The 27,738-nt window shown below is 32.1% G+C and overlaps 4 protein-coding genes and 1 non-coding gene across 7 annotated transcripts in view; 1 reads left to right on the top strand and 4 right to left on the bottom strand.

Moving 5' to 3' along the window:
* Positions 1-12,271: 12,271 nt before the first annotated feature.
* On the bottom strand, positions 12,272-12,355 carry Trnal-uaa. Its single transcript has one exon. It is a non-coding gene; the product is annotated as a tRNA-Leu (tRNA).
* A 269-nt stretch (positions 12,356-12,624) lies between these two features.
* LOC113553212 (39S ribosomal protein L28, mitochondrial) lies at positions 12,625-14,653 on the top strand. Its single transcript, XM_026956415.1, has 2 exons — positions 12,625-12,782; positions 13,763-14,653. Exon 2 carries the CDS (start codon positions 13,771-13,773, stop codon positions 14,566-14,568), a length of 798 nt encoding a protein of 265 aa, XP_026812216.1. The 5' UTR covers positions 12,625-12,782; positions 13,763-13,770; the 3' UTR covers positions 14,569-14,653.
* Positions 14,654-14,680: 27 nt separating this feature from the next.
* On the bottom strand, positions 14,681-19,525 carry LOC113551011 (ribonucleoside-diphosphate reductase large subunit-like). The gene is made up of 15 exons (XM_026952999.1): positions 19,326-19,525; positions 19,123-19,244; positions 18,794-18,882; positions 17,846-18,023; positions 17,608-17,768; positions 17,316-17,518; positions 17,019-17,244; positions 16,720-16,961; positions 16,293-16,494; positions 16,056-16,205; positions 15,776-15,997; positions 15,505-15,717; positions 15,351-15,446; positions 15,090-15,278; positions 14,681-15,026 (listed from the first exon to the last, which is right to left on the bottom strand). Exons 2-15 carry the CDS (start codon positions 19,172-19,174, stop codon positions 14,838-14,840), a joined length of 2,412 nt encoding a protein of 803 aa, XP_026808800.1. The 5' UTR covers positions 19,175-19,244; positions 19,326-19,525; the 3' UTR covers positions 14,681-14,837.
* Positions 19,526-21,400: 1,875 nt separating this feature from the next.
* LOC113554082 (non-structural maintenance of chromosome element 4-like) lies at positions 21,401-23,378 on the bottom strand. Of its 3 annotated transcripts, none has more exons than XM_026957766.1 (8): positions 23,030-23,378; positions 22,790-22,952; positions 22,623-22,721; positions 22,426-22,562; positions 22,142-22,351; positions 21,857-22,067; positions 21,612-21,730; positions 21,401-21,506 (listed from the first exon to the last, which is right to left on the bottom strand). In XM_026957766.1, the coding sequence occupies exons 2-8, from the start codon at positions 22,908-22,910 to the stop codon at positions 21,447-21,449; spliced, it is 957 nt and encodes a 318-aa protein (XP_026813567.1). In that variant the 5' UTR covers positions 22,911-22,952; positions 23,030-23,378; the 3' UTR covers positions 21,401-21,446. The 3 variants fall into 3 exon arrangements, with proteins under 3 accessions (XP_026813567.1, XP_026813569.1, XP_026813568.1); XM_026957768.1 differs by having other exon boundaries at positions 22,790-22,939; XM_026957767.1 differs by having other exon boundaries at positions 22,790-23,378.
* A 2,991-nt stretch (positions 23,379-26,369) lies between these two features.
* Positions 26,370-27,738, bottom strand: part of LOC113554494 — a 51,463-nt gene continuing 50,094 nt past the window's right edge. The window contains exons 5-6 of the mRNA XM_026958374.1: positions 27,609-27,720; positions 26,370-27,026 (exon numbers count right to left, since the gene is read on the bottom strand). Of these exons, the coding sequence (XP_026814175.1) occupies positions 26,758-27,026; positions 27,609-27,720 (381 nt within the window). The 3' untranslated portion in view covers positions 26,370-26,757. The remainder of the gene's footprint in view (positions 27,027-27,608; positions 27,721-27,738) is intronic.

The raw sequence follows: 27,738 nt of genomic DNA, 5'->3' as shown, positions 1-27,738 counted from the left end.
ACGTTTTTGGAGTCATCGCGTGTACGCTTCCATCTTAAAAATACGTATATTTAGTTTTTTAGGTGAAAAACGTCAAAAAATACGCAGGGGCCGAGGGCGGCCGTAGTATAAAATAAAAATACCGATTATATCGTTTTTTTTTGCGCGCAAACCGTTTCGGCAACCCGTCTGACGATGCGTGTAAAGTTTCAAATCCGAAAAACAAATCCTTCCCCACGAAAACTTGCATACGAGTTTTTTTCAAAAAAATAATTTTTGCCGTACTTAGGTGGACAAAATTTGAGTTTTCGGAATTTTTTTGATACAGACCGAAGGTCCGACAGTCCCTTGTACCCGCTACCACGTTTTTGGAGTCATCGCGTGTACGCTTCCATCTTAAAAATACGTATATTTAGTTTTTTAGGTGAAAAACGTCAAAAAATACGCAGGGGCCGTGGGCGGCCTTAGTATAAAATAAAAATATCGATTATTTCGTTTTTTTTTGCGCGCAAACCGTTTCGGCAACCCGTCTGACGATGCGTGTAAAGTTTCAAATCCGAAAAACAAATCCTTCACCACGAAAACTTGCATACGAGTTTTTTTCAAAAAACTGCTTTTTGCCGTACTTAGGTGGATAAAATTTGAATATTCGGAATTTTTTTGATACAGACCGAAGGTCCGACGGTCCCTTGTACCCGCAACCACGTTTTTGGAGTCATCGCGTGTACGCTTCCATCTTAAAAATACGTATATTTAGTTTTTTAGGTGAAAAACGTCAAAAAATACGCAGGGGCCGTGGGCGGCCGTAGTATAAAATAAAAATATCGATTATTTCGTTTTTTTTTGCGCGCAAACCGTTTCGGCAACCCGTCTGACGATGCGTGTAAAGTTTCAAATCCGAAAAACAAATCCTTCACCACGAAAACTTGCATACGAGTTTTTTTCAAAAAACTGCTTTTTATCGTACTTAGGTGGTTAAAATTTGAATTTTCGGAATTTTTGTGATACAGATCGAAGGTCCGACGGTCCCTTGTACCTGCTACCACGTTTTTGGAGTCATCGCGTTTACGCTTCCATCTTAAAAATACGTATATTTAGTTTTTTAGGTGAAAAACGTCAAAAAATACGCAGGGGCCGAGGGCGGCCGTAGTATAAAATAAAAATACCGATTATATCGTTTTTTTTTGCGCGCAAACCGTTTCGGCAACTCGTCTGACGATGCGTGTAAAGTTTCAAATCCGAAAAACAAATCCTTCACCACGAAAACTTGCATACGAGTTTTTTTCAAAAAACTGCTTTTTACCGTACTTAGGTGGTTAAAATTTGAATTTTCGGAATTTTTTTGATACTGACCGAAGGTCCGACGGTCCCTTGTACCCGCTACCACGTTTTTGGAGTCATCGCGTGTACGCTTCCATCTTAAAAATACGTATATTTAGTTTTTTAGGTGAAAAACGTCAAAAAATACGCAGGGGCCGTGGGCGGCCGTAGTATAAAATAAAAATATCGATTATTTCGGTTTTTTTTGCGCGCAAACCGTTTCGGCAACCCGTCTGACGATGCGTGTAAAGTTTCAAATCCGAAAAACAAATCCTTCCCCACGAAAACTTGCATACGAGTTTTTTTCAAAAAAATACTTTTTGCCGTACTTAGGTGGACAAAATTAAAGTTTTCGGAATTTTTTTGATACAGACCGAAGGTCCGACGGTCCCTTGTACCCGCTACCACGTTTTTGGAGTCATCGCGTGTACGCTTCCATCTTAAAAATACGTATATTTAGTTTTTTAGGTGAAAAACGTCAAAAAATACGCAGGGGCCGTGGGCGGCCGTAGTATAAAATAAAAATATCGATTATTTCGTTTTTTTTTGCGCGCAAACCGTTTCGGCAACCCGTCTGACGATGCGTGTAAAGTTTCAAATCCGAAAAACAAATCCTTCACCACGAAAACTTGCATACGAGTTTTTTTCAAAAAACTGCTTTTTGCCGTACTTAGGTGGTTAAAATTTGAATTTTCGGAATTTTTTTGATACAGACCGAAGGTCCGACGGTCCCTTGTACCCGCTACCACGTTTTTGGAGTCATCGCGTGTACGCTTCCATCTTAAAAATACGTATATTTAGTTTTTTAGGTGAAAAACGTCAAAAAATACGCAGGGGCCGTGGGCGGCCGTAGTATAAAATAAAAATATCGATTATTTCGTTTTTTTTTGCGCGCAAACCGTTTCGGCAACCCGTCTGACGATGCGTGTAAAGTTTCAAATCCGAAAAACAAATCCTTCACCACGAAAACTTGCATACGAGTTTTTTTCAAAAAACTGCTTTTTACCGTACTTAGGTGGTTAAAATTTGAATTTTCGGAATTTTTTTGATACAGACCGAAGGTCCGACGGTCCCTTGTACCCGCTACCACGTTTTTGGAGTCATCGCGTGTACGCTTCCATCTTAAAAATACGTATATTTAGTTTTTTAGGTGAAAAACGTCAAAAAATACGCAGGGGCCGTGGGCGGCCGTAGTATAAAATAAAAATATCGATTATTTCGTTTTTTTTTGCGCGCAAACCGTTTCGGCAACCCGTCTGACGATGCGTGTAAAGTTTCAAATCCGAAAAACAAATCCTTCACCACGAAAACTTGCATACGAGTTTTTTTCAAAAAACTGCTTTTTACCGTACTTAGGTGGTTAAAATTTGTAATTTTCGGAATTTTTTTGATACAGACCGAAGGTCCGACGGTCCCTTGTACCCGCTACCACGTTTTTGGAGTCATCGCGTGTACGCTTCCATCTTAAAAATACGTATATTTAGTTTTTTAGGTGAAAAACGTCAAAAAATACGCAGGGGCCGTGGGCGGCCGTAGTATAAAATAAAAATATCGATTATTTCGTTTTTTTTGCGCGCAAACCGTTTCGGCAACCCGTCTGACGATGCGTGTAAAGTTTCAAATCCGAAAAACAAATCCTTCACCACGAAAACTTGCATACGAGTTTTTTTCAAAAAACTGCTTTTTATCGTACTTAGGTGGTTAAAATTTGAATTTTCGGAATTTTTTTGATACAGACCGAAGGTCCGACGGTCCCTTGTACCCGCTACCACGTTTTTGGAGTCAAAGCGTGTACGCTTCCATCTTAAAAATACGTATATTTAGTTTTTTTAAGTGAAAAACGTCAAAAAATACGCAGGGGCCGTGGGCGGCCGTAGTATAAAATAAAAATATCGATTATTTCGTTTTTTTTTGCGCGCAAACCGTTTCGGCAACCCGTCTGACGATGCGTGTAAAGTTTCAAATCCGAAAAACAAATCCTTCACCACGAAAACTTGCATACGAGTTTTTTTCAAAAAACTGCTTTTTACCGTACTTAGGTGGTTAAAATTTGAATTTTCGGAATTTTTTTGATACAGACCGAAGGTCCGACGGTCCCTTGTACCCGCTACCACGTTTTTGGAGTCATCGCGTGTACGCTTCCATCTTAAAAATACGTATATTTAGTTTTTTAGGTGAAAAACGTCAAAAAATACGCAGGGGCCGTGGGCGGCCGTAGTATAAAATAAAAATATCGATTATTTCGTTTTTTTTTGCGCGCAAACCGTTTCGGCAACCCGTCTGACGATGCGTGTAAAGTTTCAAATCCGAAAAACAAATCCTTCACCACGAAAACTTGCATACGAGTTTTTTTCAAAAAACTGCTTTTTACCGTACTTAGGTGGTTAAAATTTGAATTTTCGGAATTTTTTTGATACAGACCGAAGGTCCGACGGTCCCTTGTACCCGCTACCACGTTTTTGGAGTCATCGCGTGTACGCTTCCATCTTAAAAATACGTATATTTAGTTTTTTAGGTGAAAAACGTCAAAAAATACGCAGGGGCCGTGGGCGGCCGTAGTATAAAATAAAAATATCGATTATTTCGTTTTTTTTTGCGCGCAAACCGTTTCGGCAACCCGTCTGACGATGCGTGTAAAGTTTCAAATCCGAAAAACAAATCCTTCACCACGAAAACTTGCATACGAGTTTTTTTCAAAAAACTGCTTTTTACCGTACTTAGGTGGTTAAAATTTGAATTTTCGGAATTTTTTTGATACAGACCGAAGGTCCGACGGTCCCTTGTACCCGCTACCACGTTTTTGGAGTCATCGCGTGTACGCTTCCATCTTAAAAATACGTATATTTAGTTTTTTAGGTGAAAAACGTCAAAAAATACGCAGGGGCCGTGGGCGGCCGTAGTATAAAATAAAAATATCGATTATTTCGTTTTTTTTTGCGCGCAAACCGTTTCGGCAACCCGTCTGACGATGCGTGTAAAGTTTCAAATCCGAAAAACAAATCCTTCACCACGAAAACTTGCATACGAGTTTTTTTCAAAAAACTGCTTTTTGCCGTACTTAGGTGGATAAAATTTGAATATTCGGAATTTTTTTGATACAGACCGAAGGTCCGACGGTCCCTTGTACCCGCTACCACGTTTTTGGAGTCATCGCGTGTACGCTTCCATCTTAAAAATACGTATATTTAGTTTTTTAGGTGAAAAACGTCAAAAAATACGCAGGGGCCGTGGGCGGCCGTAGTATAAAATAAAAATATCGATTATTTCGTTTTTTTTTGCGCGCAAACCGTTTCGGCAACCCGTCTGACGATGCGTGTAAAGTTTCAAATCCGAAAAACAAATCCTTCACCACGAAAACTTGCATACGAGTTTTTTTCAAAAAACTGCTTTTTACCGTACTTAGGTGGTTAAAATTTGAATTTTCGGAATTTTTTTGATACAGACCGAAGGTCCGACGGTCCCTTGTACCCGCTACCACGTTTTTGGAGTCATCGCGTGTACGCTTCCATCTTAAAAATACGTATATTTAGTTTTTTAGGTGAAAAACGTCAAAAAATACGCAGGGGCCGTGGGCGGCCGTAGTATAAAATAAAAATATCGATTATTTCGTTTTTTTTTGCGCGCAAACCGTTTCGGCAACCCGTCTGACGATGCGTGTAAAGTTTCAAATCCGAAAAACAAATCCTTCACCACGAAAACTTGCATACGAGTTTTTTTCAAAAAACTGCTTTTTACCGTACTTAGGTGGTTAAAATTTGAATTTTCGGAATTTTTTTGATACAGACCGAAGGTCCGACGGTCCCTTGTACCCGCTACCACGTTTTTGGAGTCATCGCGTGTACGCTTCCATCTTAAAAATACGTATATTTAGTTTTTTAGGTGAAAAACGTCAAAAAATACGCAGGGGCCGTGGGCGGCCGTAGTATAAAATAAAAATATCGATTATTTCGTTTTTTTTTGCGCGCAAACCGTTTCGGCAACCCGTCTGACGATGCGTGTAAAGTTTCAAATCCGAAAAACAAATCCTTCACCACGAAAACTTGCATACGAGTTTTTTTCAAAAAACTGCTTTTTGCCGTACTTAGGTGGATAAAATTTGAATATTCGGAATTTTTTTGATACAGACCGAAGGTCCGACGGTCCCTTGTACCCGCTACCACGTTTTTGGAGTCATCGCGTGTACGCTTCCATCTTAAAAATACGTATATTTAGTTTTTTAGGTGAAAAACGTCAAAAAATACGCAGGGGCCGTGGGCGGCCGTAGTATAAAATAAAAATATCGATTATTTCGTTTTTTTTTGCGCGCAAACCGTTTCGGCAACCCGTCTGACGATGCGTGTAAAGTTTCAAATCCGAAAAACAAATCCTTCACCACGAAAACTTGCATACGAGTTTTTTTCAAAAAACTGCTTTTTACCGTACTTAGGTGGTTAAAATTTGAATTTTCGGAATTTTTTTGATACAGACCGAAGGTCCGACGGTCCCTTGTACCCGCTACCACGTTTTTGGAGTCATCGCGTGTACGCTTCCATCTTAAAAATACGTATATTTAGTTTTTTAGGTGAAAAACGTCAAAAAATACGCAGGGGCCGTGGGCGGCCGTAGTATAAAATAAAAATATCGATTATTTCGTTTTTTTTTGCGCGCAAACCGTTTCGGCAACCCGTCTGACGATGCGTGTAAAGTTTCAAATCCGAAAAACAAATCCTTCACCACGAAAACTTGCATACGAGTTTTTTTCAAAAAACTGCTTTTTACCGTACTTAGGTGGTTAAAATTTGAATTTTCGGAATTTTTTTGATACAGACCGAAGGTCCGACGGTCCCTTGTACCCGCTACCACGTTTTTGGAGTCATCGCGTGTACGCTTCCATCTTAAAAATACGTATATTTAGTTTTTTAGGTGAAAAACGTCAAAAAATACGCAGGGGCCGTGGGCGGCCGTAGTATAAAATAAAAATATCGATTATTTCGTTTTTTTTTGCGCGCAAACCGTTTCGGCAACCCGTCTGACGATGCGTGTAAAGTTTCAAATCCGAAAAACAAATACTTCACCACAAAAACTTGCATACGAGTTTTTTTCAAAAATCTGCTTTTTGCCGTACTTAGGTGGATAAAATTTGAATATTCGGAATTTTTTTGATACAGACCGAAGGTCCGACGGTCCCTTGTACCCGCTACCACGTTTTTGGAGTCATCGCGTGTACGCTTCCATCTTAAAAATACGTATATTTAGTTTTTTAGGTGAAAAACGTCAAAAAATACGCAGGGGCCGTGGGCGGCCGTAGTATAAAATAAAAATATCGATTATTTCGTTTTTTTTTGCGCGCAAACCGTTTCGGCAACCCGTCTGACGATGCGTGTAAAGTTTCAAATCCGAAAAACAAATCCTTCACCACGAAAACTTGCATACGAGTTTTTTTCAAAAAACTGCTTTTTACCGTACTTAGGTGGTTAAAATTTGAATTTTCGGAATTTTTTTGATACAGACCGAAGGTCCGACGGTCCCTTGTACCCGCTACCACGTTTTTGGAGTCATCGCGTGTACGCTTCCATCTTAAAAATACGTATATTTAGTTTTTTAGGTGAAAAACGTCAAAAAATACGCAGGGGCCGTGGGCGGCCGTAGTATAAAATAAAAATATCGATTATTTCGTTTTTTTTTGCGCGCAAACCGTTTCGGCAACCCGTCTGACGATGCGTGTAAAGTTTCAAATCCGAAAAACAAATCCTTCACCACGAAAACTTGCATACGAGTTTTTTTCAAAAAACTGCTTTTTACCGTACTTAGGTGGTTAAAATTTGAATTTTCGGAATTTTTTTGATACAGACCGAAGGTCCGACGGTCCCTTGTACCCGCTACCACGTTTTTGGAGTCATCGCGTGTACGCTTCCATCTTAAAAATACGTATATTTAGTTTTTTAGGTGAAAAACGTCAAAAAATACGCAGGGGCCGTGGGCGGCCGTAGTATAAAATAAAAATATCGATTATTTCGTTTTTTTTTGCGCGCAAACCGTTTCGGCAACCCGTCTGACGATGCGTGTAAAGTTTCAAATCCGAAAAACAAATCCTTCACCACGAAAACTTGCATACGAGTTTTTTTCAAAAAACTGCTTTTTGCCGTACTTAGGTGGATAAAATTTGAATATTCGGAATTTTTTTGATACAGACCGAAGGTCCGACGGTCCCTTGTACCCGCTACCACGTTTTTGGAGTCATCGCGTGTACGCTTCCATCTTAAAAATACGTATATTTAGTTTTTTAGGTGAAAAACGTCAAAAAATACGCAGGGGCCGTGGGCGGCCGTAGTATAAAATAAAAATATCGATTATTTCGTTTTTTTTTGCGCGCAAACCGTTTCGGCAACCCGTCTGACGATGCGTGTAAAGTTTCAAATCCGAAAAACAAATCCTTCACCACGAAAACTTGCATACGAGTTTTTTTCAAAAAACTGCTTTTTGCCGTACTTAGGTGGATAAAATTTGAATATTCGGAATTTTTTTGATACAGACCGAAGGTCCGACGGTCCCTTGTACCCGCTACCACGTTTTTGGAGTCATCGCGTGTACGCTTCCATCTTAAAAATACGTATATTTAGTTTTTTAGGTGAAAAACGTCAAAAAATACGCAGGGGCCGTGGGCGGCCGTAGTATAAAATAAAAATATCGATTATTTCGTTTTTTTTTGCGCGCAAACCGTTTCGGCAACCCGTCTGACGATGCGTGTAAAGTTTCAAATCCGAAAAACAAATCCTTCACCACGAAAACTTGCATACGAGTTTTTTTCAAAAAACTGCTTTTTACCGTACTTAGGTGGTATAAAATTTGAATATTCGGAATTTTTTTGATACAGACCGAAGGTCCGACGGTCCCTTGTACCCGCTACCACGTTTTTGGAGTCATCGCGTGTACGCTTCCATCTTAAAAATACGTATATTTAGTTTTTTAGGTGAAAAACGTCAAAAAATACGCAGGGGCCGTGGGCGGCCGTAGTATAAAATAAAAATATCGATTATTTCGTTTTTTTTTGCGCGCAAACCGTTTCGGCAACCCGTCTGACGATGCGTGTAAAGTTTCAAATCCGAAAAACAAATCCTTCACCACGAAAACTTGCATACGAGTTTTTTTCAAAAAACTGCTTTTTACCGTACTTAGGTGGTTAAAATTTGAATTTTCGGAATTTTTTTGATACAGACCGAAGGTCCGACGGTCCCTTGTACCCGCTACCACGTTTTTGGAGTCATCGCGTGTACGCTTCCATCTTAAAAATACGTATATTTAGTTTTTTAGGTGAAAAACGTCAAAAAATACGCAGGGGCCGTGGGCGGCCGTAGTATAAAATAAAAATATCGATTATTTCGTTTTTTTTTGCGCGCAAACCGTTTCGGCAACCCGTCTGACGATGCGTGTAAAGTTTCAAATCCGAAAAACAAATCCTTCACCACGAAAACTTGCATACGAGTTTTTTTCAAAAAACTGCTTTTTACCGTACTTAGGTGGATAAAATTTGAATATTCGGAATTTTTTTGATACAGACCGAAGGTCCGACGGTCCCTTGTACCCGCTACCACGTTTTTGGAGTCATCGCGTGTACGCTTCCATCTTAAAAATACGTATATTTAGTTTTTTAGGTGAAAAACGTCAAAAAATACGCAGGGGCCGTGGGCGGCCGTAGTATAAAATAAAAATATCGATTATTTCGTTTTTTTTTGCGCGCAAACCGTTTCGGCAACCCGTCTGACGATGCGTGTAAAGTTTCAAATCCGAAAAACAAATCCTTCACCACGAAAACTTGCATACGAGTTTTTTTCAAAAAACTGCTTTTTGCCGTACTTAGGTGGATAAAATTTGAATATTCGGAATTTTTTTGATACAGACCGAAGGTCCGACGGTCCCTTGTACCCGCTACCACGTTTTTGGAGTCATCGCGTGTACGCTTCCATCTTAAAAATACGTATATTTAGTTTTTTAGGTGAAAAACGTCAAAAAATACGCAGGGGCCGTGGGCGGCCGTAGTATAAAATAAAAATATCGATTATTTCGTTTTTTTTTGCGCGCAAACCGTTTCGGCAACCCGTCTGACGATGCGTGTAAAGTTTCAAATCCGAAAAACAAATCCTTCACCACGAAAACTTGCATACGAGTTTTTTCAAAAATCTGCTTTTTGCCGTACTTAGGTGGATAAAATTTGAATATTCGGAATTTTTTTGATACAGACCGAAGGTCCGACGGTCCCTTGTACCCGCTACCACGTTTTTGGAGTCATCGCGTGTACGCTTCCATCTTAAAAATACGTATATTTAGTTTTTTAGGTGAAAAACGTCAAAAAATACGCAGGGGCCGTGGGCGGCCGTAGTATAAAATAAAAATATCGATTATTTCGTTTTTTTTTGCGCGCAAACCGTTTCGGCAACCCGTCTGACGATGCGTGTAAAGTTTCAAATCCGAAAAACAAATCCTTCACCACGAAAACTTGCATACGAGTTTTTTTCAAAAAACTGCTTTTTGCCGTACTTAGGTGGATAAAATTTGAATATTCGGAATTTTTTTGATACAGACCGAAGGTCCGACGGTCCCTTGTACCCGCTACCACGTTTTTGGAGTCATCGCGTGTACGCTTCCATCTTAAAAATACGTATATTTAGTTTTTTAGGTGAAAAACGTCAAAAAATACGCAGGGGCCGTGGGCGGCCGTAGTATAAAATAAAAATATCGATTATTTCGTTTTTTTTTGCGCGCAAACCGTTTCGGCAACCCGTCTGACGATGCGTGTAAAGTTTCAAATCCGAAAAACAAATCCTTCACCACGAAAACTTGCATACGAGTTTTTTTCAAAAAACTGCTTTTTACCGTACTTAGGTGGTTAAAATTTGAATTTTCGGAATTTTTTTGATACAGACCGAAGGTCCGACGGTCCCTTGTACCCGCTACCACGTTTTTGGAGTCATCGCGTGTACGCTTCCATCTTAAAAATACGTATATTTAGTTTTTTAGGTGAAAAACGTCAAAAAATACGCAGGGGCCGTGGGCGGCCGTAGTATAAAATAAAAATATCGATTATTTCGTTTTTTTTTGCGCGCAAACCGTTTCGGCAACCCGTCTGACGATGCGTGTAAAGTTTCAAATCCGAAAAACAAATCCTTCACCACGAAAACTTGCATACGAGTTTTTTTCAAAAAACTGCTTTTTGCCGTACTTAGGTGGATAAAATTTGAATATTCGGAATTTTTTTGATACAGACCGAAGGTCCGACGGTCCCTTGTACCCGCTACCACGTTTTTGGAGTCATCGCGTGTACGCTTCCATCTTAAAAATACGTATATTTAGTTTTTTAGGTGAAAAACGTCAAAAAATACGCAGGGGCCGTGGGCGGCCGTAGTATAAAATAAAAATATCGATTATTTCGTTTTTTTTTGCGCGCAAACCGTTTCGGCAACCCGTCTGACGATGCGTGTAAAGTTTCAAATCCGAAAAACAAATCCTTCACCACGAAAACTTGCATACGAGTTTTTTTCAAAAAACTGCTTTTTGCCGTACTTAGGTGGATAAAATTTGAATATTCGGAATTTTTTTGATACAGACCGAAGGTCCGACGGTCCCTTGTACCCGCTACCACGTTTTTGGAGTCATCGCGTGTACGCTTCCATCTTAAAAATACGTATATTTAGTTTTTTAGGTGAAAAACGTCAAAAAATACGCAGGGGCCGTGGGCGGCCGTAGTATAAAATAAAAATATCGATTATTTCGTTTTTTTTTGCGCGCAAACCGTTTCGGCAACCCGTCTGACGATGCGTGTAAAGTTTCAAATCCGAAAAACAAATCCTTCACCACGAAAACTTGCATACGAGTTTTTTTCATAAAACTGCTTTTTACCGTACTTAGGTGGTTAAAATTTGAATATTCGGAATTTTTTTGATACAGACCGAAGGTCCGACGGTCCCTTGTACCCGCTACCACGTTTTTGGAGTCATCGCGTGTACGCTTCCATCTTAAAAATACGTATATTTAGTTTTTTAGGTGAAAAACGTCAAAAAATACGCAGGGGCCGTGGGCGGCCGTAGTATAAAATAAAAATATCGATTATTTCGTTTTTTTTTGCGCGCAAACCGTTTCGGCAACCCGTCTGACGATGCGTGTAAAGTTTCAAATCCGAAAAACAAATCCTTCACCACGAAAACTTGCATACGAGTTTTTTTCAAAAAACTGCTTTTTGCCGTACTTAGGTGGTTAAAATTTGAATTTTCGGAATTTTTTTGATACAGACCGAAGGTCCGACGGTCCCTTGTACCCGCTACCACGTTTTTGGAGTCATCGCGTGTACGCTTCCATCTTAAAAATACGTATATTTAGTTTTTTAGGTGAAAAACGTCAAAAAATACGCAGGGGCCGTGGGCGGCCGTAGTATAAAATAAAAATATCGATTATTTCGTTTTTTTTTGCGCGCAAACCGTTTCGGCAACCCGTCTGACGATGCGTGTAAAGTTTCAAATCCGAAAAACAAATCCTTCACCACGAAAACTTGCATACGAGTTTTTTTCAAAAAACTGCTTTTTGCCGTACTTAGGTGGTTAAAATTTGAATTTTCGGAATTTTTTTGATACAGACCGAAGGTCCGACTGTTCCTTGTACCCGCTACCACGTTTTTGGAGTCATCGCGTGTACGCTTCCATCTTAAAAATACGTATATTTAGTTTTTTAGGTGAAAAACGTCAAAAAATACGCAGGGGCCGTGGGCGGCCGTAGTATAAAATAAAAATATCGATTATTTCGTTTTTTTTTGCGCGCAAACCGCTTCGGAAAATTACTGTGATTTATAATAATTGTAACCAAATTAAAATATAACATGGAAATCTGAAGTTTAAAAAATTGGTTTTATAAAATAAATTGAACTGTTTTTTAAGAATGAAAAATTTAGTACACTATTATTAGAATTATAACAACAAAACGGCAAAAAATATTTAGTGATTGATTTTGTCAGGTGTGGGGTTCGAACCCACGCTCCCGTTTGGGAACCAGAGCTTAAATCTGGCGCCTTAGACCGCTCGGCCAACCTGACAGTTGAGTGATATTTAGATTAATATTTTATCTAAGTACGCACATTTTACTAAGGCATACTTTTTTTTTATAATATTATTTTTATTGTATATTATTATATATTTAATAAAATAATTTTTTAACAATTATTATGTTTATAAATCTAATAAAATAAAAATAAAAAAATAACCAATACTTTAAAATTAAAAAAAGTCTTAAGAAATCCGATAGGACTGAATTGATAGTAAATAAATGTTATCAAAATATTAACTACCTATAGTGTGAATTTGTGATTATTGTGATACATTTTTTTATATTATTACTACCATTACATTACAGGAACAAAGAATTTATCTATGACTATTTCACTATAAATTAGTTTAATTTTTATAGTTTTATATTTACCAAGTAATTTATAATATTTCGTAAATAGCGCCTGCACGACATAGGTGAGTTTAACGTTTTTGTTTAATACTCATGATCATACATGCAATTAATGCCTTGTAATAATCTATCAAAAATAAATGTCTGTTGTATTCATTGTATTTTTATATTATAAATATTTAGAGGTTATTAAAACTGATTTGCATATAAAAGTAACATCCAATATCAATCATATTCATTTAATAAAGTAATGTGTAAAATTTTTTATTTATTTCTCTTCATATTACATCATCCCATTAATATGACAATTCCAGATAAATATACACAAAATGTTGTTTAATAACTTTTAATCATTTGACTTTAATAGTATTTAGATTGTAGGTTACATTTTAAGTTACACTCAGTGCCATAAAAACCAGGTGTGTAGAGTGTGCACCACACACGGTCACAAGGCTCATACTATATTACGAAGCCTCAAAAAGCAGTCACACAGGGCCTCAAAATATTGATTTACACATAGGCCTCAAGTAGTCTAGTTACCGCACTGGTTACACTAAATAATATGTATAACGGTTATACATAGTTTAATTAGAAAATCCAAATATTTAGTAAAAGCTACAATATAAAATGCTTATTATTTTGAATTTATTTACAAAAAAAATAAAACATAACTAAACACTTATAACATTAGGCACTTATTTTCAATAAGTACTTAAATAAAAATGTTGAAATTAATAATATATATATTATATATACAAGATTAAACCATGATGATATTAAATTAAGAAATAAGAATATAATAATTATTATATTTAACCATTGTTCATATTAACAAAATCATCATTAATAGTTTTAATTGTTTAGATCTTAATTATAGAAAAATGTCAATATTATATGTGTAATATTGTATTAATTTTTTCTTCATTATAATTCAACAAAAATATTAACAATTTTCTGAATAACAAACTTGTAATCATGAAAATATGTTATTAACTTACATTAAATTGTAGATTTATAATATATATTTATTAAATTAATTTTTTAGGAACCAAAATGGAGTCTAAACTAGCTAATGGCTTAAAATTATTATACATACCAAAAAAAACAAAAATTAGTTCTGGTCTTGGTGATCGGCTTCCAGAGGCATATAAGAAATTTTATAAGGAATGGCGTCATAAGGTTCCTGAACCAGTTTACTTCAAACCTAAACCGGGAAAATGGACTAAAGATGAGAAAACTGGAGCAGTGATTCCCGTTCAAAATATACCAATTCCATTAAAATACCCTAAAACAATGCACTCTGGAATTTGGGGAGGAGAAGCTGTAGTACAAGGTTTCAAACAAAGTGGTAAATATAAGAGTCGTGTACCGCATTTTTGGACACCAACGCTAAAGAAATCAGTGGTATACAGTGAAATTTTAAATACCTATATGTCAACAACAGTGACTGAAAAAGCCCTAGATCTTATTAATAAGAATTATGGCTTCGATCATTATTTACTGAAAACAGCTGCGTGTGATTTAAGAACCACTTTAAGCTTAAAAATTAAACGTCATATTTTAATGGCTCTAAGAGACAAGACATTATATGAGGATGATAGTGTAAAACAACAAGAAGTGTATGACAAATATAAACATTATTTGAAGGATTACACCCATGAAGAAATTGAGTGGTATGGTTTAACATTTGATGAGGCTTTACTCAAGATGCAAGATATAGATGAATTAAACGAAAAGAAAGCTCCATTGAAGGCAAAATACAGACTAGAATTGATAGAGGAGTTGAAAAATAGTAATGAAACAGTAGAAGAGAACAAAAGTTGGTTAAATAAACTTAATCCTTTTAGTTAGAAATGTTATATTACAAAATAGTGGTGTATTAATGTTTAAAAAATAATAACTAATATTAGAATAAAAATACAATTTTGTTTATGAATTGAGATTTTTTATATATATTTCCCAATTACCTATTTAGCATAGATAAAAATTAGTTAATGTCAAATAAAAAATTAAAGTTAATACTTGAAATAAAGTTCAAAAGAGAATTACAATAAAAATACATGATTAACATAAAACTATTAGATGCATCCATAATTTACAGACTAAACAAATACATTAAACTAAGCTCCACACATAGTACATGCATCTTTGTTCTCTAGAGAACATACCAATTGTTGCATATTTAGTGCATCATTTTTTTCAGTTTGAATTGCAACACTATTATTAGATAATGTACTTTTAATAACTGTAAACTGGATAGGATCAGCAGCTGGTCTGGTGCGTAAATAGTACATACCAGTTTTTAAGCCCTGTAAAAAAAAAAATAAATCAATAAAATATTAAAGATTTCTAAATATGTATAATTAACTTACTTTTTTCCATCCGTAGAAATGTACAGATGATATTTTACCAATAGATGGTTTTTCAATGTGAATATTTAATGACTGGGATTGATCAATGTATGCTGCTCGATCTGCAGCCATATCTAATATGATTTTTTGTGATAGTTCCCAATTTGTTTTATATAATTCTTTAATGTCATTGGGAATACGGTCTATTTTCTATAACAAAATAAATTTCAAAATTAAAGTACAAAAATCAATCATTAAATTATTCTTAAAATAATTTTATACCTGTACTGATCCTTTGTAATAAATCAATTCATTTCTCATATCCTCATTCCATAGGTTAAGTTTAATTAAATCGTTTAATAAATGACGATTAATCACCTAGAGTACAAAAATAAATTTAAAATAAAATAATAATACAATAACACAATTTACTAACACTAAATTCTCCACTAAGAGTACGTCTATAATATAAATTAGTTGTATATGGTTCTATAGATTCATTATTGCCAAGAATTTGTGCTGTTGAAGCAGTAGGCATTGGTGCTAATAATAACGAATTTCGAACTCCATGTTTAGCAATTTTTTCTTTTAAAATATCCCAGTTCCATAAGTCAGTGGGCTTTACATTCCACATATCATACTGCAAAATCTGAAACCATGAAAATTTTTTAACAAACATGATACATCTATAATTTTATCTTATGTACTCCTTGACTAATCGGTGATCCTTGATAAGATGAATAAGTTCCATACTCTTCAGCTAATTCACAACTAGCTTCTAATGCACCATAATACAAAGTCTCAAATATCTGTAAATTTAGCTTTCGTGATTCAGGAGAGCCAAAAGGATAACGCATCAATAAAAATAAATCTGCTAAACCTTGTATACCAATTCCAATAGGGCGATGTCGTTTATTTGAAGTTTCAGCCTATGATAAAAATATATATTGATAAACAACAAGTAGATAAAACAGTATATTTTATTACTTCTTTGACGGGATAAAAGTTGACATCTATAACTCTATTCAAATTTTTAGTGACAATTTTAGTAATTTTTAAAAGCTTTTCAAAATCATATTCTCCATTAGGTTTTACAAACATATTTACTGCAATAGAAGCTAGATTACATACTGCTACCTATAAAAATAATATTTATAAAAAATATCAAATTATCAAGTATTATATACCTAAAATAATACTAATAAAAATGTAATAAATTATTACCTCTTCTGGTGAAGTGTATTGAATTATTTCAGTACAAAGATTACTACATTTAATTGTACCAAGATTTTTTTGATTGCTTTTGGCATTGCAAGCATCTTTATAGAGTACATATGGCATACCAGTTTCAATTTGGGAAGTTATTATACGGAACCATAATTTCCTTGCTGGTACCTGTCTATTGTAACGTTTTTCATCTTCATACCTATGATAGTAAGACATAAATGTTTTACTTTACATGTGTTTAGTTATATAGTGTTGACTAAAAATATAATAATAATAGTAAATTATCACGTCTATTATTTGGTAATTGTGACTACAAACTATGTACTACTTATATATAATAGATTCTTTGCATATTGTAATTAATAATATCAAACGATATATTTTATTAATTCATAAATATTAATAATCAATACTAAAAACATACTTTTTGTAAAGTTTCACAAAATCATCACCCCAGACATCTGAGAGACCTGGGCATTTACGTGGACACATTAAGCTCCAAGACTGGTCAGCCTCAACGCGTCTCATAAATTCATCAGGTATCCAAAGAGCTAAAAATAAATCTCTAGTTTTTTCTTCTTTATTACCAGTATTTTTACGTAACTCCGTATAAGTATATACATCAGCGTGCCAAGGTTCAATATAAACAGCAACTGCCCCAGGTCTCTAATAAAAACAAACATAATACAGTAATAGATTAAACTTAGAATAAAATAAACTAACCTTTCCACCTTGATCAACATATTGAGCCAAATCATTAAGGACTTTTAACGGTTCCACGAGACCATGCGATTCATGTTTTGGATATTTAGTCCATGTTGTACCAGCCGCACTAATATTGTGTAAGTTTATACCTATACCACCAGAAGATTGAGAAATTTTGGCACATGTTTTAACTGTTTTACCAAAATCTTCTAATGAATCTGATTTATTAGCAACCAAAAAACAACTAAACCAAAATTTTGAAAATTTTTAATTTATATAAAATATTACTTATACTATTAATACTTATTATCTTACCTTGAGAGTTGAGGTCTAGGTGTAGCAGCATTGAACATTGTTGGTGAAGCATGAGTAAAATACTTTGATGACATTAAATCATATGTTTCAATAGCCGCATCAATATCTTCACCATGAATTCCAATTGAAACCCTCATTAACAAATGTTGAGGACGTTCCACAACTTTACCATTAATTTTTAACAAATATGACTTTTCAAGTGTCTGAAATATATTAAAAAAATAAAAATTGTTACATTTACACAAAACAGTTATTGTTTAATATAGAATCAACTTAGTAGCTTTGTACATACTTTGAATCCAAAATAACTGTAAGTATAATCTCTATCATGTTTAATAGCATTATTTAAACGGTCCGCGTGTTTCATTACAATACCATAATGTAAATCAGAAATAATTTTCATGCGTCTTTGATTTTGTTCATTTGACATATTATACAAATCATAAATTACATCTGTAATAGTACAATAATATTGATAATATATTTAATATTGTAATCTACTTGATTATTTAACAGAATAAATAATTTACCGCTGAAATTGTTTTTTGTTTCTTTATAAAGATTAGATATTGCAATACGTGCAGCAAGCACAGCAAAATCAGGATGTTTTGTAGTTAAGTAAGCAGCCGTTTCAGCAGCTAAATTATCAATTTGTACAGTACTTATACCTGGGCATATATCACCAATGACATGTAATGTAATTTCAGGCTAAAAAAGAAAAATTTAATTTAATCTAAAATTAATTTTTAGTTACTTAATTATAACCAAACAATAAAAATTGTAAAAGTATACATTTTAACATAAAGATAAGAGAAAAAATATAATTTAAATTTAAATAAATAGTAATACTTATAAGCTACCTATAATTAGATTATTTTTTATCGAATTAAATAAATTTTCTGTTTAGGATACTGAAACAAATATTAAACAATTTTCAAACTTCATTAATCTAAGAGCAGGATAATATAAAAATTTTAAAAAATAATAATAATTTAAAAATTTATATGGATGAATATTTATATTTTTTTTATAATAAATATTTTATTGCAATAAATTTATCAATTTAATAAATTACACTAACTACAAATTATATAAGTAACGTATTTTAATAAAATATAAACCTAACTTGGGAATAATACATTGATAATTAGACATTATTACTTTTTTTAGTTTCTTACTGAATTAATGTTAACCAGCAGGCAAAACCTTAAGATTAAAAAAAAAAAAAATGTTTTTTTACACTATTTCCATTTTAGTAGAAGGTTAAATGCTTAAATTATACTTTAGTCACTTGTACTTTTAAGGAATATTTAAAAAAAAAGCAATGACTTCCATTATTTTCTAACTCTCTTATTGACCCTTAATAAACATTAAATAGCTTCACTTTTAAGTTTGAAATAACCTTGAAAATATTTACTCAAATAATATATGATACCTAAATCAATGTTATAAAATAATAATATAAAATATCATATAACCGGATCAATAAAGTCCATATTGAGCCCGTCACATAACTGTTCAATTCGCATTGTAATCTTGTCCATCATTACTTCTTCCAATCGTCCATCTAAATAAATCAAAAAATTAAACATTTAATATTTTATGACTTGGTATTTCATGTTTCAAGAATCTTAGTCTTATGCAAAGGTTAACATATACATTATAACAATATTTTACTGTTAGCATATTGTTTGACAGATATCTGAAAGATGCTAATTCACATATTCAAGCAACATTGTTATGTTGAACAGTTATGTCCACATCTGTCTGTCTTTAACACAAAACATAATTTAGGTACTTGACTTACCGCGCTTTTTTACAAACAGTTTATTGCTAGCTTTTCCAATATCGTTCGACATGATTATAGAGCTTTGTAAACACAGGTATAGACTTGTTTAAAAATCTTCAACGTGTGATCAAAGAATTGAGCTGTAACCAAACACGAAAAATATGAATAATAAAAAAAATAGATTACCAATATGTGTTGTTTGTCAACACAAATTCAATTACAATAATACGCGGCTCTTGAATAGTTTGCACTTTTAGTTAACGTTCCTGCCGGCGTTAAACTAGAATAGTTGTATACTCTGGACAATAATTAATATGCTATCCAATAAAGACCAAACGACAAACAATTATTCACAACAATAGTCAACAACGATGAACATCGAAGTAGCAGGTACACACTACACAGCAGATGCAGAATGGCACCAGACACAAAATAAATAATGTATTGATATAATGCATTGTACACACAATTTTTCCCGCGCTTTTTCCCACCACATGGAATATTGGCCGTAAACCAGTGAGGCCCCATGATAACAGGCAAATTTAGTCTACCAACAATAAACGATAATATCGGGGCCTGTAAAAAATGCAGATCTACTAACTTCGAAACATAAAAATCCCATTTAAATTTATTCCTCGAATTTGTGTATTTTTAAATTCAAATATGATCGTATAATTACGTTTATCAGCAGCTACAATTCATAATAATTTCATAAACCGAAGTACCGAACTGCATAAAAAATTATTTTGTTACGCCAAACTGATTCCATCCGAGGTTTACCATCAATTTTTTTTTTTTAAAACGTGAATTTTAGAGAATTTACATTTAACTAGGTATTTCAGACATTTTACATCAAAATTAAAAAATAGTTACTATTAGTATTAATAATCAGTGGTAGTAAGTAACTAGGCAAACAATATTTCCGCACCCCATCAATCACTAAGTTAAATTGTTAAAATACATTTAAAAATATTTTTATTTATACAATTAAGTTAACAATTGTTAATTGCAGTGTAATTGTACAAATATGAATTAATGTATAACAATAACATACCTACTAAAAACTGGAAACCGTTTTATTTTATAATATTATACAATAGATCAACCTAGGTAAAATTTTTTTTAGGAATTTTCAAGTCAGAATAATAGATTTTAATACATTCCTCAATAATCAATGGCAACCGATTAAATGTATTTGAAATCCTAAATTTGAATACTGAGAATATACAGTTGATAAACAATAAATTCATTTAAAATTGTTACATTTTTTAATAAAGAATTTTAGATTTTAATATACCATACAGATATAGAAAATGTTGCATAGGTGCCAAATAGATTTCTAATATTAAAACCCACTTACAAAACGTATAGCCACACAATTAAACGACAACTAGAGTCTAAAAACACAAACATTTAAAGACAGATGTGAAAAGTGTATTGCTCATTTAATAAAACAAAACTTGAATACCAAATAGAAAAGGATTTACCAGAATACCAAATGCTATTGTGAGATCGCAATAATTAAGCCATAATTATGAGTGTCTACGACCACCACTTTTCTTGAAAAGACAATATAAAAAGGGGTAGTCACAAGAGCTCGTTAGACGGTTTGCAAAATGGATTAATAACAATAGGATTAGGAATATTGAAGATAGTTGGTAGTATGTCGATTAAGTCATACCACAACTCATAGTATTAAATATTAAATTTGGAGTCAGATTTTAATACCACTCATTGCTAAAAATATTGATTTACAATTTATAATTTTATTTAAAAAGTATTAAATTGAATAAACATATATTACTATTATTAAATAAAAAGTGTTCATATTAGTGGAGAATACATATTTCAAGTTTTGGATAGTAACAATAATATAAAAACATATTTTTTTATTTAATAAAAAAATTATGATATTAAAATTTGGTTCTAAAAACAGTATAACTTAAGTAGGAAATAATGTTTTTTCTTCAAATAGGATCATTGAATTTTGACACAAAACAATATAACAAATTAAAAAATGTTGTATATATTATGTATATAAATATAAATATATTATTAAATAATATATTTATTTAATTTGTATTTATTATAAAAAGCTATTTATTTCATTTTTCTTGTTTGAATTTATCAACTTATAATAGCTAACTAAGATTATTTTGAGTTCATTAATTATTAAATAGTAGGATGAACAAGACCAACAAAAAAATCTTATGACAATTGAAATTCTGTTATTTTTCAACCTTGCTATGATTCTTTAAAATATAAAACAAAAGGTTTTTAAACAAATTTTTTTTATTTTAGGAAACCATCAATATATACATATTTATAATAATTTTAAATAATTACTCATCACCATCTTGTTTGATCATTCGTTTAGTTATTTTATATTTTCTGATATAATACTGAAAAATAAAATTAAAAAGTTATTAGAGTTATTAATACAAAAGTATTATTGTTGATATTTTAAAAGGTAAAAGAAAATAAGTTAAAAATAAAACATTTATTACCTTCCATAGTTCATAGTTCATTGTGAATAAAGAAGATATGATATCATCTGTTTTGGGTTTAGCATTTGTACTTTTTTTTTTTGCTAATGTTATAGTTGAAAACTCATCATTTTCATTATCTATATAAAAAAAAAATAACATATTATACATCACACAAATATTAAAAATATTTGTAGGGGTATAAACTTAAAAGTGAATTGAAATTAGTCCTATATAATAAGTTATTTTTAAATGTACATAGTAACCTAAAATTCTTTCAATTTCGATAACACCATCTTTTGCTAATGAAGCCAAATGAAATAAATTTTCTATTGTATATGTCAAACTAAATGGATCAATAGCAAATTCATGAAATGATACTGGATCCCCTTGATTTTCAAATACAGCTTTCTTCAAACAGCGTTTAACTCTTAATAAAGTTATTTGTAATTCGTTGTCACCGGTTTCACTCCCTACCTAAATAACAATAAAACAAATCAATGAAATAAATACAGTAAAATCAATATTATTTTTAATAATATTCTATATACCTCATCGGGTACCACTTGTTCTTCTAAGGGTCTCTTTTGTGATTTTCTGTAATCTTTCTTTGTTTGTGTTAATACCTGGGTTTCCGCAGGTTCTTCTGATTTAATAGTTCCGTAGAAACTTAGATTAAAATAATTTATATTTTTAAAAGCATCATTGAATAAAGTGTTTATGTGGCTTAAAGGATCTTCTTTATCAGCACATGATTCAATCTAAAATTTAAAATAATCGAATAATTATAATGTTCATTGTTAAACGATTGATTAATGTAATAAAATGAACACACAATTTTATCAACATATGTATCTATATCAAACATATTATCCATTTCACTGCATTGCTTTTCCATAAGCCAGCTACATATACGATAAGATTCTTGGACCATTTTCAAAGACATGGTTTTGTAAGACACATAACTGGACTCTGAAAATTGTAGGTGGAAATCAAAGAAAAAGTTATGATTTGAATACCATAAGCACTCACTCATTTTTTCTGAAGTCACTTGCTGCTCAAGTTCTGTCAAATATTTCATTTCTGACTTCATGTCAGCTAGATCATCTGCACATAATGTCTTGTCAACGACTAGAAATTAATAATTATATTATAATATACAAATGAACCTAGATAACCATAAAATATAAACACAGTACTTTTGTTGTTGTATTCTTCTATGAGATCTTGAACCTTTTTTAGTTGGGCTTTAAATAATTGAAATTCCTCTTCAGAACACGATTCATTCACAGACGAAGAAAAACTCGACATACTGGCCATTTTGTTATGCAGTAAGAACGGTGATCAATCTAAACAAAATTACTAAACAACTCCATTAAAGCGTACTGTAGAATAATGTATAAATATTTATGACATAATTGTAATAAACCAATAAATACCGCTGAACAACAAATAAGAGAAAAGTGGTTGCGTACGCGATAAAGGCTGAATAACTAAATGTTAAATAATATTAAATAAGTATGTAATTTAAAATTATACATAAATTGATCGGTTATTGTAACGGAATAATAATTAAAGAGAGTATGAGTTACGAAAAACAACGGATGAATCGGTTTAAGAGACAATACGACATATTGTTGCGCGATTATGAGAATAGTCTTTAAAATTACAGGTAAAGATGAAAGAAATGATATTACTGATATTTAGTTCAAAACAGAGTAATCGTCAATTTTTTTTTTGTCCAGTATTTAATAATGTTATTAAGGTAATCAAAAATACATTTTTAAGTCTTCTGTGCCATATCTATTAGATATTATCATCATTCTACTCAATGATTTGTGCGGGAAACGATATCACTTTATCAACTTAAAATCATTTTAAATACAATTCACTAGCGCTATCTACCGGTCATGCAAATGAAATATGTATCGTTGCTGTGTGCCCGGGTCACGATTGCACCATAAATATGAAATTATTTATAAAATAAATTCTAATAGTTCTATTATGAGCGTTTTAAGGTGTTTAATATTGAATTGCATGTCATGTGGAACATGGCTAAATACTTAGCCATGGAGTGCATTTTAGGCACTGATGATTTGTTTGGAAAATCGCATGGTGGTGACTGGTGACTGCCCCCTCACAAATTCCGTACAAATTATAAAACAGTTGAGATTACTAATTTAATTAATTTAAATCCTGTAAAATAAATACGTTTTAAGTTGGCTGAGATTATGTTGGCGTGAGTGTGTGGCCGTCAATACCACAGAATAGATTAAATACTACATAGTACGTATTACCTGGTACGACAATTATTTCTCGTTTACGCCGATCGATTCATCAATTTACCAGTCTCATTAGTTTGTTCGGTTGTAATCATTTTGCATCCAAATATCCAATATCACATTCACACTGATCAGTAGTGTTAAGTCTTAAGTGATTAATTGATCACTTATCAACCTATTATTAAATATGTATATTGTATATCGTATATGTATTATAATAAGTATACCTGTGTATAAATATAATACAAGGTGGTTCTTTTATCGAATAACATTTAATATTTCAAAATCTATTAATGTTTTTGAAAATACTTTTTTTTGACATAATTTCCATTCAAAATAAAACATTTTTTAAGTTTTTACTTTTTTGAATGACATACACAAATATTGAAATATATATTACATACATATATCTTTTTTAAATTAAATAAATTTGGCTAGGGATAGATTTTGCTAGATCTAAACTTACAAATATTTTGTCAAAAAGTCGTGGATATTCTACATTGAAAAAAATTGATAGTATAATCAACGGCTAGGTAAACGGAATGTGACGAAGACGAAGAACTTTCAGTTAGGTTGTGTATCTAATACTTTTATTCAAAACCATATAAACTATATATAGTTTATTAATTTGTAAAAAAAAAAACTATTTTAAATAGTTATGATTTTATGAAATAAATCAACAAATTTTATAGATTTCTATTGAATATAAATTCGGGCTTTTGTTATAACTAAATTTTACCACATATTCTTAAGACTCGTGGAGTGTAATAGATTCGTTTTTCAACCCAAATATAGGGCTAATACATAAATTTAGTTTTGGCTTATGAAAATTGGATATATATTTTTTTTTCTATTGGTTAGAGTTATAAAAGAGACATATACTCGTATAATCCATATATTATATAAAATATGTATGTATATATTTGTAGCTTATATACTAAAAAACTATTCGACTGACTTAGACGAAAATTGTAGAAATTGTTCTTTAAGTAGTTTTAAAATATATACCAAATTCTTTAAATGCCATATTTAATCCATAGGTGGATTTACCATATCGGTCAAGATAGTTCACAAAGTGAGGTAGGTACGCCGATACTGATTTTTCCGTGAATTGAGTTACACAAAATCAAGATAAACCTATAATATATATTACACTGTATTTTATATTTGATCATTTTTTCCTGGCAAATTCTGGTTATAATGTTAGTACCATATATCTACTATTTTACAGTAGACACTAGAGAGTATTAATAATTTATAGTTTTCTTCAATAATATAACATATAGAATACAGAAACCTACCATTGATCATTTAATTTACTATAGAGTAGTATAGACCGTATGGTTAGGTTAAGTGCATAGGTACATTATAATGTATAACATATAATTAGGAATTAGTATTGGAAAAGGATATTAACCTTGCGATAACAAATAGTAATTAACAGTCATGGATAAAATATTTTTAACGGGTAGTTCGACTATTTCGAGGGTGTCCTAAACATCATCACATTTTTTTAAAAGATTTTAACTACTTTGTTATTATTTAAAAAATATGACTCGGAATAAGGACTCAAAACTTTTTTACGTTATTATTTTACTAAATACAACATAATTTTCAAAATATTTAGATTCAGTTTAAGCTACTGACTAATGATGTTATAAAGTAAAATAACTTATTCACACTGTAGCTATTTTACGGTAAGTCGATATTACCTCAAAAGTTTATAACAATAATAATAATAATATATATGATATTAATGTATAGTAAACTATAAATAATAATAAATAATAATTATTAATAATATAATGATGTTTTTTGCAAAAATAAATTCAAACTAGATGTACAGTAAGCATAGACGTAAATAGTGGGGTTTGAGTGGGCTTAGCCCACCCATCAGCCTCTCAAGCCAACCTAAAATGAAATATATGAATTGAAAACTACTATAACCCATTCCCTTTATTGAACATTTTAATTATGGGCTTGAGCCCACTCAATTGAATGGCTCTAGTTATGTCTATAACAATAAGTCAATAAATTTACTAAAATGAATATAAATATAGTTAGTACTTATAGGCTAATAGAATCATTTTACGCATGTATTGATTTAAAATTTAATTGCATTTAACCTACTCAATGACGAGGTCGGGGCTATACATAAAAATAATCTAATTTTGACTATAAATCAAAATTCTGTACTTCAGTACTTCAATAATAAAATTCTCATTATTACAATATTAATTTGAATAACTTGATATTGAAATGAAGCAGATAAAACAAAATAAGCAATAAATACACATCAAATATAGTTATATTTATCATTAAACAAAAATTAATGTTACATTTTAATTTTACTATACATTTACAACTGACATATAGTATAAACAGATAAATCTAAAAATCTATTGATATAAATACTATGTAGTATATTATATACATAATATATAATATATATATATATGTTCATTGAGTTACAATCATATTAATTTATATTGCATCAAAAACAAATCAGTTCTTTTCCACTTCGCTACTTTTAGGTAAAAAAAAATATATATATCATATTTAAATAACATTATGGTTTTTAAATTACATACTACGAGTATGTATTTAATCGTGATATTTTCAGTTACGATTAAATTAAAATAAATCATATTCAAACAGACTAAAATAATCATGTGTGTCTACAATATTTTTGTTCTAAGTATAAAACTACTTAAATGCCATGTAAATCAAAAAGGAATGTAATAAAAACTGTTAAAACATACAACAAATAAAAAAATAATGTAATTTTTTTGTGATTCTTTTGCAAAGAAATCGATAAAAACGTTCCAGCTAGCGAGATCACTTCGGCCTGCATATTAATATGCGTACACGATATTATAATATTATTATTGTCTGTCCTTGGCGTTACTGTCCGACTCATCGACGAGGCTCTCCAGGTCCACGTAGCTGCCCTCGAATTCTGGGTTTTCCAGGAGTGCGCCTAGCTCTTGCTTCAACTCGGCGAACGTGGGTCGCTTAGACGGGTCGGCCGCCCAACACTTGGTGATCACCCTGAACAATTCGGATCGACAATGCGCTGGTTTGTCAAGTCTGTAGCCTTCACGCACACGTCTCATTACTTCGCGTGCACCCATCGTGCAGTAAGGGGTTGAACCTAAAGCGTATCAAAGATGTGAAAATATGTTTATAATAATAGTCTTACGTCACAGATACGTCCCCAAAAATGGTGGTGGCGTTGAAAAACACAAAAGGGGTCAAAAAAATGCATTAATAAAATTTATAATTTTATGAGTAAACATTATTTTTATATTGACTATTGAGTATTATATTAAGTAACATAGTATGAAATAACTCAGGACATAAAATTAATTAGATAATAAAAATACATTTTTAATTGATTTTTGAGAGTAGGTATACTATGATCAAACCAATTTAAAAATAATTTTCTCATAGATTAAGTATTATCATATTAGTTTTTATAAAAAAGATTATTATTTTTGCAATAATAAGTGTTATATTATAACCGATTTAATGAAATTATCTTACCTAAAATTATTATACAAAATCAATGTAATATTTTATAAATTTAGTTTATCAGACATTTTATCTGTAATTAATAGTAACAATAAAGCCCAAATTTAAATTATGGAAATAATTTTTTTTTAAATAGTTATCACAAATAATTTAAAAAAAATATCGTAGTCAGTTAAGCTCACAAGAGTCACTTTTTACTTACCTAGAGTGACAATTTCCCACATTAGTACACCAAAGCTCCACACGTCAGTCTTGTATGTGAATATACTATAATGTAACGACTCCGGAGCCATCCAACGGATAGGCAAAGCACCCTGCAAATTCAAATATTA

Source organism: Rhopalosiphum maidis, chromosome 2, assembly GCF_003676215.2.
Source record: "Rhopalosiphum maidis isolate BTI-1 chromosome 2, ASM367621v3, whole genome shotgun sequence".
Classification (NCBI taxonomy): Eukaryota; Metazoa; Arthropoda; class Insecta; order Hemiptera; family Aphididae; genus Rhopalosiphum; species Rhopalosiphum maidis.
The sequence above is the reverse complement of the archived record's forward strand: the minus strand, read 5'-3'. Positions and strand labels throughout refer to the sequence as shown.

What these genes read in the sequence shown, in the direction of transcription:
- LOC113553212 (XM_026956415.1), top strand. Translation starts at nt 13,771, where the DNA reads ATGGAGTCTAAACTAGCTAATGGCTTAAAATTATTATACATACCAAAA.
- LOC113551011 (XM_026952999.1), bottom strand. Translation starts at nt 19,174, where the DNA reads ATGTCGAACGATATTGGAAAAGCTAGCAATAAACTGTTTGTAAAAAAG. An exon ending in TTTGTGAAACTTTACAAAAA is followed by an intron (nt 16,495 to 16,719) that starts GTATGTTTTTAG and finishes TTACTATCATAG; the next exon opens with GTATGAAGATGAAAAACGTT. An exon ending in AATACACTTCACCAGAAGAG is followed by an intron (nt 16,206 to 16,292) that starts GTAATAATTTAT and finishes TTATTTTTATAG; the next exon opens with GTAGCAGTATGTAATCTAGC.
- LOC113554082 (XM_026957767.1), bottom strand. Translation starts at nt 22,910, where the DNA reads ATGGCCAGTATGTCGAGTTTTTCTTCGTCTGTGAATGAATCGTGTTCT. An exon ending in AGAAGAATACAACAACAAAA is followed by an intron (nt 22,722 to 22,789) that starts GTACTGTGTTTA and finishes ATTAATTTCTAG; the next exon opens with TCGTTGACAAGACATTATGT. An exon ending in CGAAATTGAAAGAATTTTAG is followed by an intron (nt 21,731 to 21,856) that starts GTTACTATGTAC and finishes TTTTTTATATAG; the next exon opens with ATAATGAAAATGATGAGTTT.